General features: G+C 46.8%; 1 protein-coding gene across 5 annotated transcripts in view; it reads right to left on the reverse strand.

Moving 5' to 3' along the window:
- Nucleotides 1-14,302, reverse strand: part of NUSAP1 (nucleolar and spindle associated protein 1) — a 43,579-nt gene that overhangs the window by 6,177 nt on the left and 23,100 nt on the right. For 2 of the 5 annotated variants that reach the window (XM_090033400.1, XM_090033397.1), the window contains 7 exons: nucleotides 13,595-13,676; nucleotides 12,679-12,777; nucleotides 10,262-10,374; nucleotides 9,942-10,007; nucleotides 9,530-9,717; nucleotides 6,130-6,305; nucleotides 1,551-1,664 (listed from right to left, as the gene is read on the reverse strand). In XM_090033400.1, coding sequence (XP_089889526.1) covers nucleotides 1,551-1,664; nucleotides 6,130-6,305; nucleotides 9,530-9,717; nucleotides 9,942-10,007; nucleotides 10,262-10,374; nucleotides 12,679-12,777; nucleotides 13,595-13,676 — 838 coding nt within the window. The remainder of the gene's footprint in view (nucleotides 1-1,550; nucleotides 1,665-6,129; nucleotides 6,306-9,529; nucleotides 9,718-9,941; nucleotides 10,008-10,261; nucleotides 10,375-12,678; nucleotides 12,778-13,594; nucleotides 13,677-14,302) is intronic. The other 3 variants (XM_090033402.1, XM_090033398.1, XM_090033399.1) reach the window with 2 other exon arrangements.

Genomic DNA, 14,302 nt, shown 5'->3' on the forward strand with positions numbered 1-14,302 from the left:
CTTCCAGAAGGCCTTTGACACAGTGCCCCACCCAATTCTGGTGGGCAGGCTGAGGGACTGCAGCACTGATGAATACACAGTCACATGGGTGGCAAACTGGCTCCAGGGGCACACCCAGACGGTGGTGGTGGACGGATCGATGCCAGCCTGGGAGGGTATGGGCAGCAGAGTCCCCCAGGGCTCGGTCCTTGGGCCGGTGCTGTTCAATATCTTCATTAGCGACCTGGACGAGGGTGTGGAGAGCACCCTGTTCAAGTTCACTGATGACACCAAGCTGTGGGGTAAAGTGAATACAATGGCATCCAGGCAGACCTGGATAGGTTAGAGAAGTGGGCGGATCTGAACAGGATGCGGTTCAACAAGGACAAGTGCAGGGTGCTGCACCTGGGGAGAGGGAACCAGCATTATGGTTATACGTTAGGGGCTGACCCTCTCAGCAGCACAGAGGCAGAGAGGGATCTTGGAGTCATGATTGACTCCAGGATGAATATGAGTCGCCAATGTGACGAAACAATACTAACAGGTCCAGAGAGGTCTTGCTCCCCCTCTACGCGGCGCTGGTCAGGCTCCAGCTGGAGTACTGTGTCCAGTTCTGGGCGCCACACTTCAAGAGGGACGTGGAGAACCTGGAGAGGGTCCAGAGGAGGGCCACTCGTATGGTTGGGGGCCTCTGTGGCCAACCCTATGAGAAGAAGCTGAGGGACCTGAATCTCTTCAGTCCCCGCAAGAGGAGACTGAGGGGGGATCTTGTGGCTGCCTACAACCTTATCAGGAGCCACCAGCAGGGACTCAGGGAAAGTCTGTTCACCAGGGCTCCCCTTGGAGTCACCGGGAACAATGGCCACAAGCTGAGGGAGGATAGGTTTAGGTTAGATATTAGAAAGAACTACTTCACTGTAAGGGTGGCCAGAGTCTGGAATAGGCTTCCCAGAGAGGTGGTGCTCTCACCTTCCCTGGAAATCTTCAAGAGGAGACTGGACAGGAACCTGGCTGGGGTCTTATGACCCCTCCCACCCCCAGTGCTTGTTCCTGCCCTTAGCGGGGTGTCGGACTCGATGATCTGTCTAGGTCCCTTCCGACTATGATTCTATGACAGGCTAAGAGCCATGGGGCTCTTTAGCCTGGAAAAGCGCAGGCCCAGGGGTGATCTGATGGCCACTATACGTTCATCGGGGTAACCACCAGGATCTGGGGGAACCAGAGCGCCCCAAGGGATGACGAGGTTGAAAGGTCATAAACTCCTGCAAGACCGTTTCAGGCTGGACATAAGGAAGAATTTCTTTACTGTCCGAGCCCCCAAGGTCTGGAACAGCCTGCCATCGGAGGTGGTTCAAGCACCTACATTGAACAACTTCAAGAGCAAACTGGATACTTATTTTGCTGGGATCCTATGACCCCAGCCGGCTTCCTGCCCTTTGGGCAAGGGGCTGGACTCAATGATCTTCCGAGGTCCCTTCTAGCCCTAATGTCTATGAAATCTATGAAATGTCATGTGTACCATTACATGAGGATTCATGCCCCCTATGCAAATAGCACAAAAGTCATAATACCTTTATGAGGCTGATATCCAAGTGGCCTTGAGAGACTTGCTTGGAGATCAAATGTTGGCTTCTTGCCACTTGTGGGTTCTAAAGTCTGAGCTGCAAATTTAAATGGTGTAATAGCTAAAAAGAAGAAAAAAAAAGTCAGGATACCACATTTTGTGAATGTTAGAAAGAGTTCTCTCATACTAACATTTTGAAAAAGTACACATTGAGAGAACTAGGGGAAGGTGTACCGATATATTGGTTGCCTGTTGGATCGGCACTGATAAAAGGGAAATCACACTATTGGCTTTTTTTTGGCTGTTGTACCCAATAAAGCTTACCAATAATTATGCCTTTTGACCAGGACCCTGGTCACTTGGGGTCCCTCTCCCCTGCAGAGCTGGGGCCCCCGGATGCCTAGATTTCTTCAGGAAATGGACGGTTTCCCCTTGCAGGTGGACAGCATTCTGGGGGCTGCCAGAAGTAGGAAACAGGGTAGAGGTGTGCAAAATAGGTCGTATTCAATTTGGATTCAGCCCGAACTGGGGACAGCAATTTGAGTAATTGATTTGGATCACTGTCCCGATTTGGTTTGGCCTAATCCAAATCTGAAATTCGATGCCGAAATGGAGAATCAGCAATTCGGCCACAGACACAGCTTTAAATGTTTTTTCTACATACCTCTAGGTACCAGGCCTGGCTTGTGAACGCTGCGATGGTGGGGCTGATGAAGCATCCCACAGGAGTGTGGGGGGCCCCCCCAGCATGCTCAGCGGTGAACCCACAAGTGGACCAGAAGTACTTCCGGCCCATTTCCAGGTCCACTCCTGAGTGTATGGGGGACCCCCCCGCCACCCTCCCCGCTTCGGTGATTGGCCACAGCAGGACCCCAGGCACCCCTCCCATACCCAGGAGGGACCAGTCGCCAAGCCAGGGGGTGCAAAGGGATCCTTTCTTGTACTCCCTGACAGACCCAGAAGTGGACCGAAGTGCTTCTAGTCCACTTCCAGGTACTGTGGGATGCTCCATCCGCCCCAGCATCTCAGCATTCACAAGCTGCGCCTGATACCTTGAGGTATGTAGTTTCATAGTTTGTAGGGTCGGAAAGGACCTGAGCAGCTCATCAAGTCCGACCCCTTGCCATAGCAGGAAAGAGTACTGGGGTCAAACAACCCCAGCAAGGTGTACATCTAGCCTCCTCTTAAAGACCCCTAGGGTAGGAGCCAGCACCACTTCTCTTGGTTCCAGATCCTAGCCGACCTGACCGTAAAGTAGCACCTCCTGATATCTAGCCTAAAGCTACCCTCTGCCAGCTTGTGACCGTTATTCCTAGTCACTCCTGGTAGTGCTCAGGGGAACAGGGAGTCCTCCAATGCCTACTGGTCCCCTCTGACTAGTTTGTAGCAGGCCACTAGATCCCCCCCTCGGTCTTCTCTTGTGGAGGCTGAACAGGTTCAGGTCCCTTAGCCTCTTCTCATAGGGCCTGCCCTGCTGCCCCCTGATCATGCGAGTGGCCCTCCTCAGGACCCTCTCCATGTTGTCCACATCCCTCCTGAAGTGCGGCGCCCAGAACTGGACACAATACTCCAGCTGCGGCCTGACCCGTGTCGCACAGAGGGGGAGGATCACCTCCTTGGATCTGCTTGAAATGCATCTGTGGATGCATGACAAGGTGAGGTTGGCCTTACTGAATGCATCCCCACACTGCCGGCCCATGTTCATCTTGGCATCAATGATGACTCCAAGATCCTTTTTTGCCTCTGTACTGACGAGAAGGGAGTTCCCCAGCCTGTAGGTATGGTGCTGGTTCTTCCTCCCCAGGTGCATCACCTTGCTTATCAGTGTTTGAAACCCATCCTGTTCTCATCCTCAGACCCCTGTGACCTGTCTAGGTCTGATTTGCAGACTATTCCTCCCTTCTGGCATGCCCACATCCCCCCACATCTTAGTGTCATCAGCAAATTTGAACAGGGTGCTTTTTACCCCCTCGTCCAAGTTACTGATGTGGGCCCGAGGACCAAGCCCTGTGGAACTGATGCGGGCCTGAGGACCAACCCCTGCAGAACCCCACTGCCCACATCCCTCCAGGTCAAAAATGACCCATCCACTACCACTCTCTGGGTGTGGCCCTCCAGCCAGTTGGTGACCCATTTGACTGTGTACGTGTCGACACCACAGTCCCCCAGTTTCCTAATGAGAACGGGGTGAGAGACAGTGTTGAAGTCTTCCTGGACTTTTGGAGGGCCTATGCCCACTGCTACCCCTGCATCTAAGGATTTGGTGACCTGGTCATAGAAGGCCACCAGGTTGGTTTGATGGGACCTGCCTCTAATGAACCCGTGTTGGTTGCCTCTAAGCATAATTTCCCCTGCTGGCCCCTCGTGGACATGTGCCAGTATAATGTAGAAAAAAAACATTTAAACCTGTGTCTATGTCTGAATCATCAAATCTTTCCAAATCAATTCAATTTGGAGAGATTAAAGGGTCTCCTCATTTGATCTGGATTCAGAGATTTGGCCACCAAATAGGGCCAAATCTCCACCAAATTGAATCAGGGACTGAAGCTTTGCACAGCCCTAAAACAGGGGGCCCATGTACATGAGCACAGCTGTATGTACGCATATGGTCAAGAATATAGCCAGGCCGCACAGAGATCAGCTCCAAGCAGGTAGGTCTATGGAAGAGAAGGGTGTAGAGGAGGGAAGGGGTGTGGGAAGGCAGATTGAGGCCCCTATGGTGATGGAGAAAGTTGGGCAGGAGCAGGAGCTGAGGGCACTGCCCAGCCAGGGCATTGCATGTGATCCAGGGCAGGGAACAGAACAGAGCCAAAGGCAGCTTGTTCAGGGGGCATAGCTCCTCACTGCTGCCCACACCCCAGGGGAAAAATGGGGGGACATGTTCCCCCATATTTGTGCACAGGGCAGATATGAGCTACTCGTTGTGGGCTTGGGGTTCTCCCTTCTGCTGCCTTTCCCTCAACAGCCCCATCCGTGCCAGCTGCACCCCCACAGCAGTGGGGGCTGTGAGTTCTCTCTCTCATTGCCAGGCAGGCAGGAGATGCATGATTGGCATGGGGCTCCCAAGTCAAAGGCATGAGGGTGAAGAGCTCTGAACACAGCCTGCATTTGCCCTCACCCCACTTGGCTCTGCTGTGGCCATGGTAGGGGTGGGAGGAAGAGGGCAACAGGGAGGAGAGGTGGGCATGTGCCACCCTATATCCCCAGCCCAGCTGGGTCCTGTCCTTCCTGGGGTCAGGTCCATTCAGCCTCCCCCACAGGGCACAGAGGCTTGCCCTGCCCCTGGCAGCAGCAGCACCAGGAGGGGAAGGGTCCTTTTCCCCTCCTGGAGTCCAGCTCCCAGGACCTGGGCCCACCTGCAGGGGAAGAGTGGTCTGGTTTCTACAGGCCTGAAATAGTCTGGTGGCCCTGTTCTCAGCAAAGGAAGGAGAGCAGGGAGCCTGGCCCAAAGACCAGCGCCCTGGGCAGCCAGGAAGGCTCACACCTTCCCCTTCAACCCTGCTGCGCAGGCTCAGGCAGCTGCCCTTTGGCGCTCTTACATGTGGTTTGGGAGTGAGGGAGGCAGCGCTTTAAACATAGTGGGTCTAGAGAGCCGCTCTAATTAAAGTGCTGCAGTGTCTCCTGTATCAGTGTCCCTGCATTTAAAAATAGTGGTGGTGGCACTTGAACAAGCTCATTTGATAAGCTTTTGTCCAAGCACCACCACTGACATTTTCAAGTGCCAGGACACTGACATATGGGATGCAGAAGGCTGCTGGAGTACATAAAAAAAAAAAAAAAAGGTTTATTTATGTCAGTAGTTTAAAATGCCTTGGATTATTACTAAATATTGGTTATTGGATCAGCATCAAACGATGAGGTTGGTTAATAAAGGGCTAGCTGTATCAGCCAGGAAAATCTTTATTGGTGCACCCCTAAGAACTACTACACAGCCTGGTTTTAGAAGTCATCAGCACCCAAGACCTTAAGGCCTTGCTTACACAAGATACAGTGGTTCTACATACACCTAATATCTGGAACACCAGGAAAGGTTGGCTGCCAGACTGGAAGTGACCAGCATACTGTGGACCGGCAACCAACCCTTTTTCAAACTGAATATAAAAAAAAAAAAAGGGGGTGGCTGATAGTCTGCAGATTGCCAGTCACTTCTGGTTTGCAGTATGCTGGTCTGTAGCTTGCTGGTCTGCAGTCTAAAAAGATTGGGAAGTACTGCTCCAAGCAAATCCTAGTCAAGTCTAAGAATTCAGCTGTGTTAGGGCAGTGGGGGCCAACCTTTTTGACAAGTGTGCCACAAAAAAAAAAAAAAAAAAAAAAAAGAAAAAACCCCACAACTCCATTAGCTCCCCAATGTCCCACTACAATTCCCTTCCCCTGTCCAATCCACAGCTCTCCTGCCGCCTGTCTTATCTCCCACAGTGCTACCTGTCTGCTCCCAGATTTGCCATATGCCATACACATAGGCTGCCCATGCCATTTGGGGCACGCATGCATAGGTTGGACACCTCTATGTTAGGTGAGAAATGTTAGGCTTTACATTTGCTTCTGAAAGTTATGGAAGTATGTAACATCAGTTTCTTAGAAATTACCAGCAGCCTTGGTCTTTGACTCAGCCAGCTCAAGATTTGTTGTACCTCTGCTACTAATTATAGGCTTGCTCTTCTTCTTGCTATCAGGTGTGCAAATCTCCAAGTCTGGACACTTTCTAGATGGAGTCTTGGCAAGGGAGCGCTTGTGTTCATTGTCCTTTGTACTTCCTGAGAATCTGAAGCAAATATTTGTTGGAAACATTTCAACAGAATAAAGACCTATCTGCAGGAAAAAGAAATGTTACTTGCTACAATACACAAACCCATACCACCTTTACCATGAATATACAATAAGAATTCCATCTGCATCAAATACTGTCAAAAGCAACAGTATTTGCAACAATAGCACTGAAGTGTTTTCTTTCATAATGTATTATTGATAAATAATTATTCTGTAGATACAACTTAGAGAAGGAAGGAAGCTGACAACATTAAGATGCAGATTTTCTTGGCAATAGCCAACAGATTCCTTAACTAAACAGTCATTGTACCAACAGAGGGGATGTTTTTTCTAACATTCCTTTGATGAGTAATCAAGAGAATAAAAACTTGGATTAAGTTAATTAAGGGGCAATTACAGCAATGGAAACATGAGAATTATCACTTATACTGTGAAAGAACAATGAGCTCAAAACAGCAAGATTTAAAAGGGCCATCCCCCAAACACTAAAAAACCTGGTATATGTCAAGTTTTAAGCCAAGTACCAAAGATTTCTAATAAAACTATCAAAGTGGGAGTGGCACTGCTTGACTGGAATACAACATATACAATCCATATCATTCAAAGAATTTCAAAGAAAGATTCAGGCAACTACAGATCTGGAACTATGATCTGAATAGTAGAAAAGGCTTTAGAACAAGTATTGAATAAATATCCACAGGTAAGTCGCAAACGGTAAAAAAATTAGGGGTACACTGATAAAGATTTTTGGGGCCGATACCAATAGCCGATTTAAGGAAGTGTAACTGACCAATACTTATCTGATTTCCGATACAGCTGCCTCCAGCAGGTAAGTCCAGTGTGGTGGAAGGGGATGGGGGAAGCAAGGGCAGCAGATCAATGCCTCCTATGGTGAGGGATGGGGCAGGGGCGGAGCCACAGCTCGTGGTTGGGGGAGGTGGCTCCCACTGATGCTTGCACCCCGGGAGGGCACTGGTGGGGAGCTGGTGGCAGTGGTGCTGGGAGAGGAGCGACAATGAAATTTGGGGTGGATGCAGCATCCTCTCAGTGCCAACAGCACCCGCTCCAAGCCCAGCCCCCACTGAAAAAAGCCCCGCTGCAGCCTGCTCTGCCCCATGTAGATCCAGGGAGCACACAACCCCTGTGCCCTCCCAGGGTGCAAGCAACAGTGGGAGCTGCCATAAGCCACGGCTCCACGGCTGCCATGAGCCACAGCTCTGCCCCGCCGCACCCCTCACTGCAGAAGGCATTGATCTGCACCCCCCCCACGCCCCTTCCCCTCCCGCCATGAGCCATGGCTCCAACCCCCTGCCCCACCCCACCCAGGCAGCCCCTACCGCCAACCCACCCCCTCACTGTGGAAGGCGTTGATCTGCACACTCCCCCTCCCCCCACGCCCCTTCCCTTCCACCACACTGGACTTACCAGCTAGAGGCAGCTCTTGACGCTGCCCAAGTGCTGTGCTGTGGCTGCGCACAGCACGAGCACTTATTGGCCAAATAACTGGCCTGATATGGCCAATTTTCTTTATATTGGTACCAATCCAATGTCAGATTGATGTATTGGTGTGCCTATATACAAAATTCAACCTAAATTTATCACAGAGGCAGATCATGCCGGACTGACCCAATATTTTTGTTTGGCAAGATATCTTTAAGAAAAGAGAAAAAAAGGAAAGAAATCAGTTAAGGAAATACAGAATATACAGTCTATCTAGTTTTCAACAAACCATCTGAGAGAACATCACATAGGGAATTACTAGTAAAATTGGAGAAAATGGGGATTAGTACAAGAAGGTAGGCAAACAATAGGTTATGTTGAAAGGAAAACTATCAGGTTTGGAGGGTGATTACTAATAGGAGTTCCATAAGCACTGCATGTGTACCCAACTTTAAATGACTTTGCCACAAGAACCAGAAATATATTAATGACTAGGGTTACCATATTTCCAGCTGCCCCTCACTCCCAACCCGCAACACCTCCCCCTCCATCCCTGCTGCTGCCCTTCGCTCCAGACCCACAGCCCCGTTCCCCCCACTCCTGCAAGCATCGCCCAGCTGTTCCACCCTTGCAAGCACGGGCACCAGTGCAGCCCAGCCATGCAGGTCCCTGCTTCCCTTCCCCTGTTCCCTCCCCCACTAGAGAAGCAAGTGCCTCCCCTGCCTGCTGCAGCCAGTGTGGGGAAAACTTCAGCGCTGAACAGAGCACAAATCTGAAATCTTGGACAGTTGTTGATATTTTAAAAGCCACTGAGACGGAGCTGGGAAGACCCAAAAAGAGGATATGTTTGGGAAAGCTCAGATGTATGGTAACACTACTATTGATGTTTGCTGACAACAGATTGGGAGTTATCATCAGTACAGGAGAGGATCAGATGATTATACAGAAATAATTGGTAGACCTTAACTACTAGTGTAATTATATTTGGGATTAAATTTATAGTAACAGATAGAAGGTCATGTACATGGAAATTAAAAACAATAGTTACCGCTATTAACTGAGGCCTCATCAACTGGAGATAGCAAAAAAAAGATAATGTATGTATTAACCATTAACAGGATGACTGAGCAAACACATGATGCATGGGGTAGGGGGAGGGGAGGAAATCAAATATAATCCTACTGTGGATAATTCTGGTCACCCATATTCAGTAAGGCAAAGTCAAACTGGAAAAAGGACAGAAAGAGGTTACTAGGATAATTAAGGGAAATCCAAGAACCTCTCTTATAAGAGCAGGGTAGAATATCTTTATTTGTTTAGTTTAGCAGTTTAAGGCTGAGAGGTACAATTAATTACTCTCTAGAAATTTATTGAGGAAGTTTACTCTTTCCCTAACATCACAGATGGAAAAGAAAATAACTCTTTAAGATAAGGATAATGCTGGTAGGAGAACATACAGCTACAAAGTCACCATAAATAAACTTGGACTAGGATTTAAATCATCACAACATACAGGTTGAACAGCCTTCTATAAGAAGTAGTGCAGAGCAAACACCCTAGGTTTTAAGATGAACATAAACAAGTTTATGAATGGGATTATATGATGTGGTTGCCTGCAGCTGCAGGAAACTAGGCTTGATAATCCAGAAGGCACTTCCAGTCCCAAGTCGTTTGTGCTTGTAATTAGGAATATGGTTGGTTAAACCAAAAGTAAGTGTTAATTACTCTTACATTTCTCAAACTTATCGAATATTTGACTATTTTTATTTCCTTTTTTACCTGACGTTCATTTTCTTTGTTGAGAGGACAGAATGGTTGCATGAAGATTTCCTTGATAAAACGCTTCGACTTGCAGTGCTTAGAGAGTTGCATGGTGAATACTGCAGGTTACCAGGAGTACAGGTAGCAGAGAATCTGCCCTTTTGGGGACGTGGGCTAAATAAAAATTTTCTGCCACTTGAACCTGTCTAGAAACAGAAAGCAAAAGTAGAGATGATTCACTTTAAAATTTTGTTTAGCACATTTGGCAAGGATTTAATATTTGCATCGGTAATGCTGCCTGTAGAGCTGGAGCAACAGAAACTAAATCAGAAGGACACACCCATCTGGCTTTATGCAGTCTATACTTCAAAAATAAAAGGTATGATACTTAATGGAACTAGAAAAACAAGGTTATTTGAGAAGCCCTCACCTTGGTACTGCAGTGTGGGGTTCCTTTTTCAAATGCCTTTTGATGGTTAAATTTGTTAGCCAGTACCTGCCAAAACAACAAGAGGTCTTAAATGTTCAACTCATTCTTTCTTTGTCAGTGAAGTGTAACCTCCAGAACAATTTATTTTCTTTTCATTGGTATACACTTCTGTGAACATGCCTGCAGTGAACCTGGAAGTGGCACCATTTTGCAGATCCCACATGTACACAGTTAAAACACAGGATCTGAGATGAGAAGCATCAGCTCCCTGGATTTTAGAAAACTCTATGGAGAGAAATGATCTTCTAATCAATCTTTACCTTGATCTCATTGATAGAACTGCCCAAGTTTTCAAGAAGTTTATTTTTCCTCTCAATGTAGTCATCAATAGACTCCATTTTCTTGAAATGAGCCTCATGCAGCTTCTTGAAATCTAAAAAGGTTACCAAAATAACAAAGAGAAAACTTAGATACCCTCCAAGGCCTGAGAGTACAGGTCATGAGCGTCAGGCCTAAGAAATAATTGTAAAGAATTACAGAAAAAACGGAATAAAGTAAACCTTGTCCATGGATAGACTGGTACAGACTGTGGAGATTTTTGCCTCCATGTGTAGCAGCCCTCTTCCTTGGTTCTCCCAAGTGCATTTTAACAGCCCTTACATTAGTGGGACATTGACAGCTCTTGTCCCCTGCAGGCTTAGGATGTTGGTGGGAGCCCTGGGCTAGAAGGGCAGGGACTGTTCCAGCCACCAGAAGCCCCAGGGAGGGGCTGCATTTGCTGGATGCCTGGCTCCGCGGGGCCCCCCACAAAGCACAGGGCCCAAGGCAGTCGCCCTGATTCGGATCATGACAGCAAGGACAGAGCGGGAGGGCAAGGCTAGAGCCGCTGGCCTTTCCACCCCTCTCCACCCAGCTCTGCTCCTTGGAGGCAGCTCTGCTCCCCAGCTCTGCTCCTTGCAGGCTGGAACTCTGCCAGCCTGCAGAGCTCTTTCCAAAACTGCAAAATCTGCAGGTTTCTCCATTAAAATGAGAAATCCACATTTTTCTCTGGTAAAGGGGGAAATCTGCGTTTTTCTGTTTTTCCCCGGAAGATGGAAAACCTGGATTCCTGGTCATAAGTGTAGGGCTAATTAGCAAATAGATCCTTTATGGGGGTGCACGTATCTGGAATACACACAGAGTAGTGCTGAGCTGTGCGGTCACCATGACTTGAAATGCTGTTGACTCCGCTAGGGCCCAGCCCAAAGAACTATATGGGAATCCATGAACCTCTTGGGTTTGGACTAATATGATGGGCTACGCTACATCTACGACAGCCTCCCAATGGATCATGAATGCCACAGGCCCCCAGCGGCTAGGGGGCACAGCAAGCTCCTGCAGGTGGCGGTGGCACTGTTGGCAGCGGGAGCGTGTCAACAACAAGTGGAGAGCTCCCACAGGCAGCCACAGCACTGTTGGTGGTGGTGGGGAGGTGAGCACTGACTAGCGGTCAGCAACCACCTGCAAACGCCACCAGCAGCATCAGTGGTTGCCAACGGCAATTGCAGTCTGCCTGCAGATGGCAGTCTCAACTACATAAGTTATGGTGATGGGGGATTGCTCCCAGGCTTCAAGGTTTCCAGCCTTGGGGCTTGCACAAAAGATACTCCTAAATGCATGGCAGTCTGAAGAGTCTGGGAGGTAGGATACTTGCCAGTGGTAGTGTCACAGACTCGAATGGATCAAGCTCTGCTCATTCAATAGAATGAGGAACTAATTTGGCCCAAGCCATGAAGTTAAAAAAAACCCAAACAACCCCCCCCTACACACAAAAATACCTGTGCTAAGACTGGTAGCAGTTACCAAAAAAGGTAAAAAGCATCAATTCTGGATTAACTAAATCTGTAGATATCATACACAAATTACTACAGGTATGTCTAATTCAAGGTTAATGTTTTCTTCTCACAAAGCTGCTTATCTCTTCTTGGTGCTTAAGGATTGTGGGGGGAAGAAGTTGGTGTAGGGGGTGGAAACAGAGGACAAGGAAACCAGCTGACTTACCCAGATTCAAATTTCCCTGATATAACAGTAGGAAAGGAAGAAATTCAAGACAAGCCTCCAATAATTAGATTCTGTACCTGGAGAATTATGACAATATTTATAAGATTTTCTAGATATAGAATCTAATTATTGGGAGCTTGCCTCATCCTGTATTTAGGGTCATCTTATATTTGAGTAAATGTGATAAAAAAAACATACTGGAGCTGGGACAGGTACACTTTTGCTTTATGAAATAGAACAGGAGTTTTACCCCACCTAACCTCTGCTTATTTTCTTAATTATATACATATACAAATGTAGACACATACATATACACATGTGTGCATGTGTTCAAGAGAAATAATACTCTATCATATGTATCTGGTCTCTTATACAATAAGATAGTGGTTGGCAATGTTTTTGGGCAGTGCCATTAATACCTACAACCTAGACTTGTAAGATGGTGTGCTGGGGCAGATAGTGGGGGAGCCATAGGGGCCTGATCCTTGTTGGGGCAGTGCAGTCCCAGCCCCTTCCCTGCCATCCACCCTGATGCATGTGTGCCAAACAAAATGCCTTCATGTACCATGCTCTGGCATCTATGCCAGGGGTTACCTACCCCTGCAATAAGAAATTCATTGAAGAAATAAGCTAGTGTCCTTTCATACATAAACAATAAGCCTATTTTTAGAGCTTGCAAAAATAAAGAATAGCTTACTTGGTGTGACTGATTTCATCCCTTTTTTCCCAGACTTAGACAGACGGCTAACATGTAGAGGGATCTGCCCACCTGCAGGATGGGATGGAAGAGCATCATCTGTTGTAAATCACATTAGACGAAATTGTTAGAAACACTGGAAAGTGAGCTACTGCCACTGGAACCCAAGTTGGTTTTTTTTGGCTCCATGAACTTTTGAAAGCATGCATGTCAAAAGGTATTCATTCCTTTAATAAGTGGTGCTGTACTTTGTGGAGATGAGACTGTGATGTTCCATGTCTAATCTCCCAAGTGGGTACAGAACTAATAGAATGCCTTTGCCAACTGTCAGATCAACCTAGGATCTCCAAGTGAAGCAGGATTATTTCCTTCTTCTGGAAGAACTATTACTAGTGGTGATACCAGCTCTTACTAGTGGAAAGTCTCTTGGCTGTACAAGTGTGCCTGACAGTCCTCGCAATTCAAATGTAGCAGTATTTTGCTTATGCGCAAGAAGGAAGATTAAAGTAGCCATTGGACATCACACTTCCAACCCAATTTAGGTAGATCTTTAGTTACAAGAAAGTTGAGAACCACTAGCCTAACTAAACATTTCTTCCATTCTCATAACCTGCCCGGCAACTCAGATTTTCTTTATAATGAACAAAAAAACCCCAGTTCATATATCCACATTTTAAAGATGCATGTCCCTTCAACCTTCTTCCATGGCACAACTTTTTGGGCTATCAGCCCACACATTTAGCAATACATGGACCATGTATTTACAGACATGTTAAAACCTAAAGGTTTGTTTGAAGTACCCACAAAGTAAGACTTTACAGGAATTGAAAGTAAGGAGAAACTGTAACAGGAACCATCTTCTTCTGTTGGCTTTACATTGTGCTCATTCCTGCCTTCTCCAGAGTTTTGTTCTTACCTGACACTTCATTTTGGAGTATTTTCCGTCCCATGTCAGCTTTACCTGGGAGTGTTTCATTTTCTTTCATGTCTGAAACATTCTAAAGTTTAAAAATATTTTGTTAGACCACCTAGTCAAGATATTCTGTTTGTTATTTGAGGAGAAATCTACTTTGGAAAAAGTATAGATACAGCCTTCTGGTGGACAGGCAGCTTATACACAGTATCCACTGGTTATTAGAAATCAACCACATATTAGCATTATGACCTGTAAAAGAAGGTTCCAAAAGAACCGTCTTATAGGACTTTTACACTGCTTATTAGAATCTTACTTTAGAGAATCAGTTGCTTATTAATCATAATCAATGAAGTTTGAAACTACACACTGTGTACAATTTTCTCTCCACTTACTATTAGAATCAAGTCCAGACATACATATGTTTGTTGCACAGCTAGATTGCTATGCAATAGCTAGTGATTACTGAGTATGTATGAATTATGGTGTCTGCATGAATTATGGTGTCTGCATAGACTTTTTACTTTCTTTACCTTTCCTTCCTTATTAGAATCAAGTGGTCTGCCTGATGAGATTCTAATAAAGAGGTGGACGCTAACATCAAAAAGCCGTGTTGTCAGCATGGCTTAGAAAAATTTGGCAAAACAAAACTTTAGGTGCATTTTTTTGGCCTTTACTGTCAGGGAAACATTCTCTCCAGTTGACAGTTAT

This window comes from Crocodylus siamensis, chromosome 2 (genome assembly GCF_052110815.1).
Source record: "Crocodylus siamensis isolate JL-2025a chromosome 2, ASM5211081v1, whole genome shotgun sequence".
NCBI lineage: Eukaryota > Metazoa > Chordata > Crocodylia > Crocodylidae > Crocodylus > Crocodylus siamensis.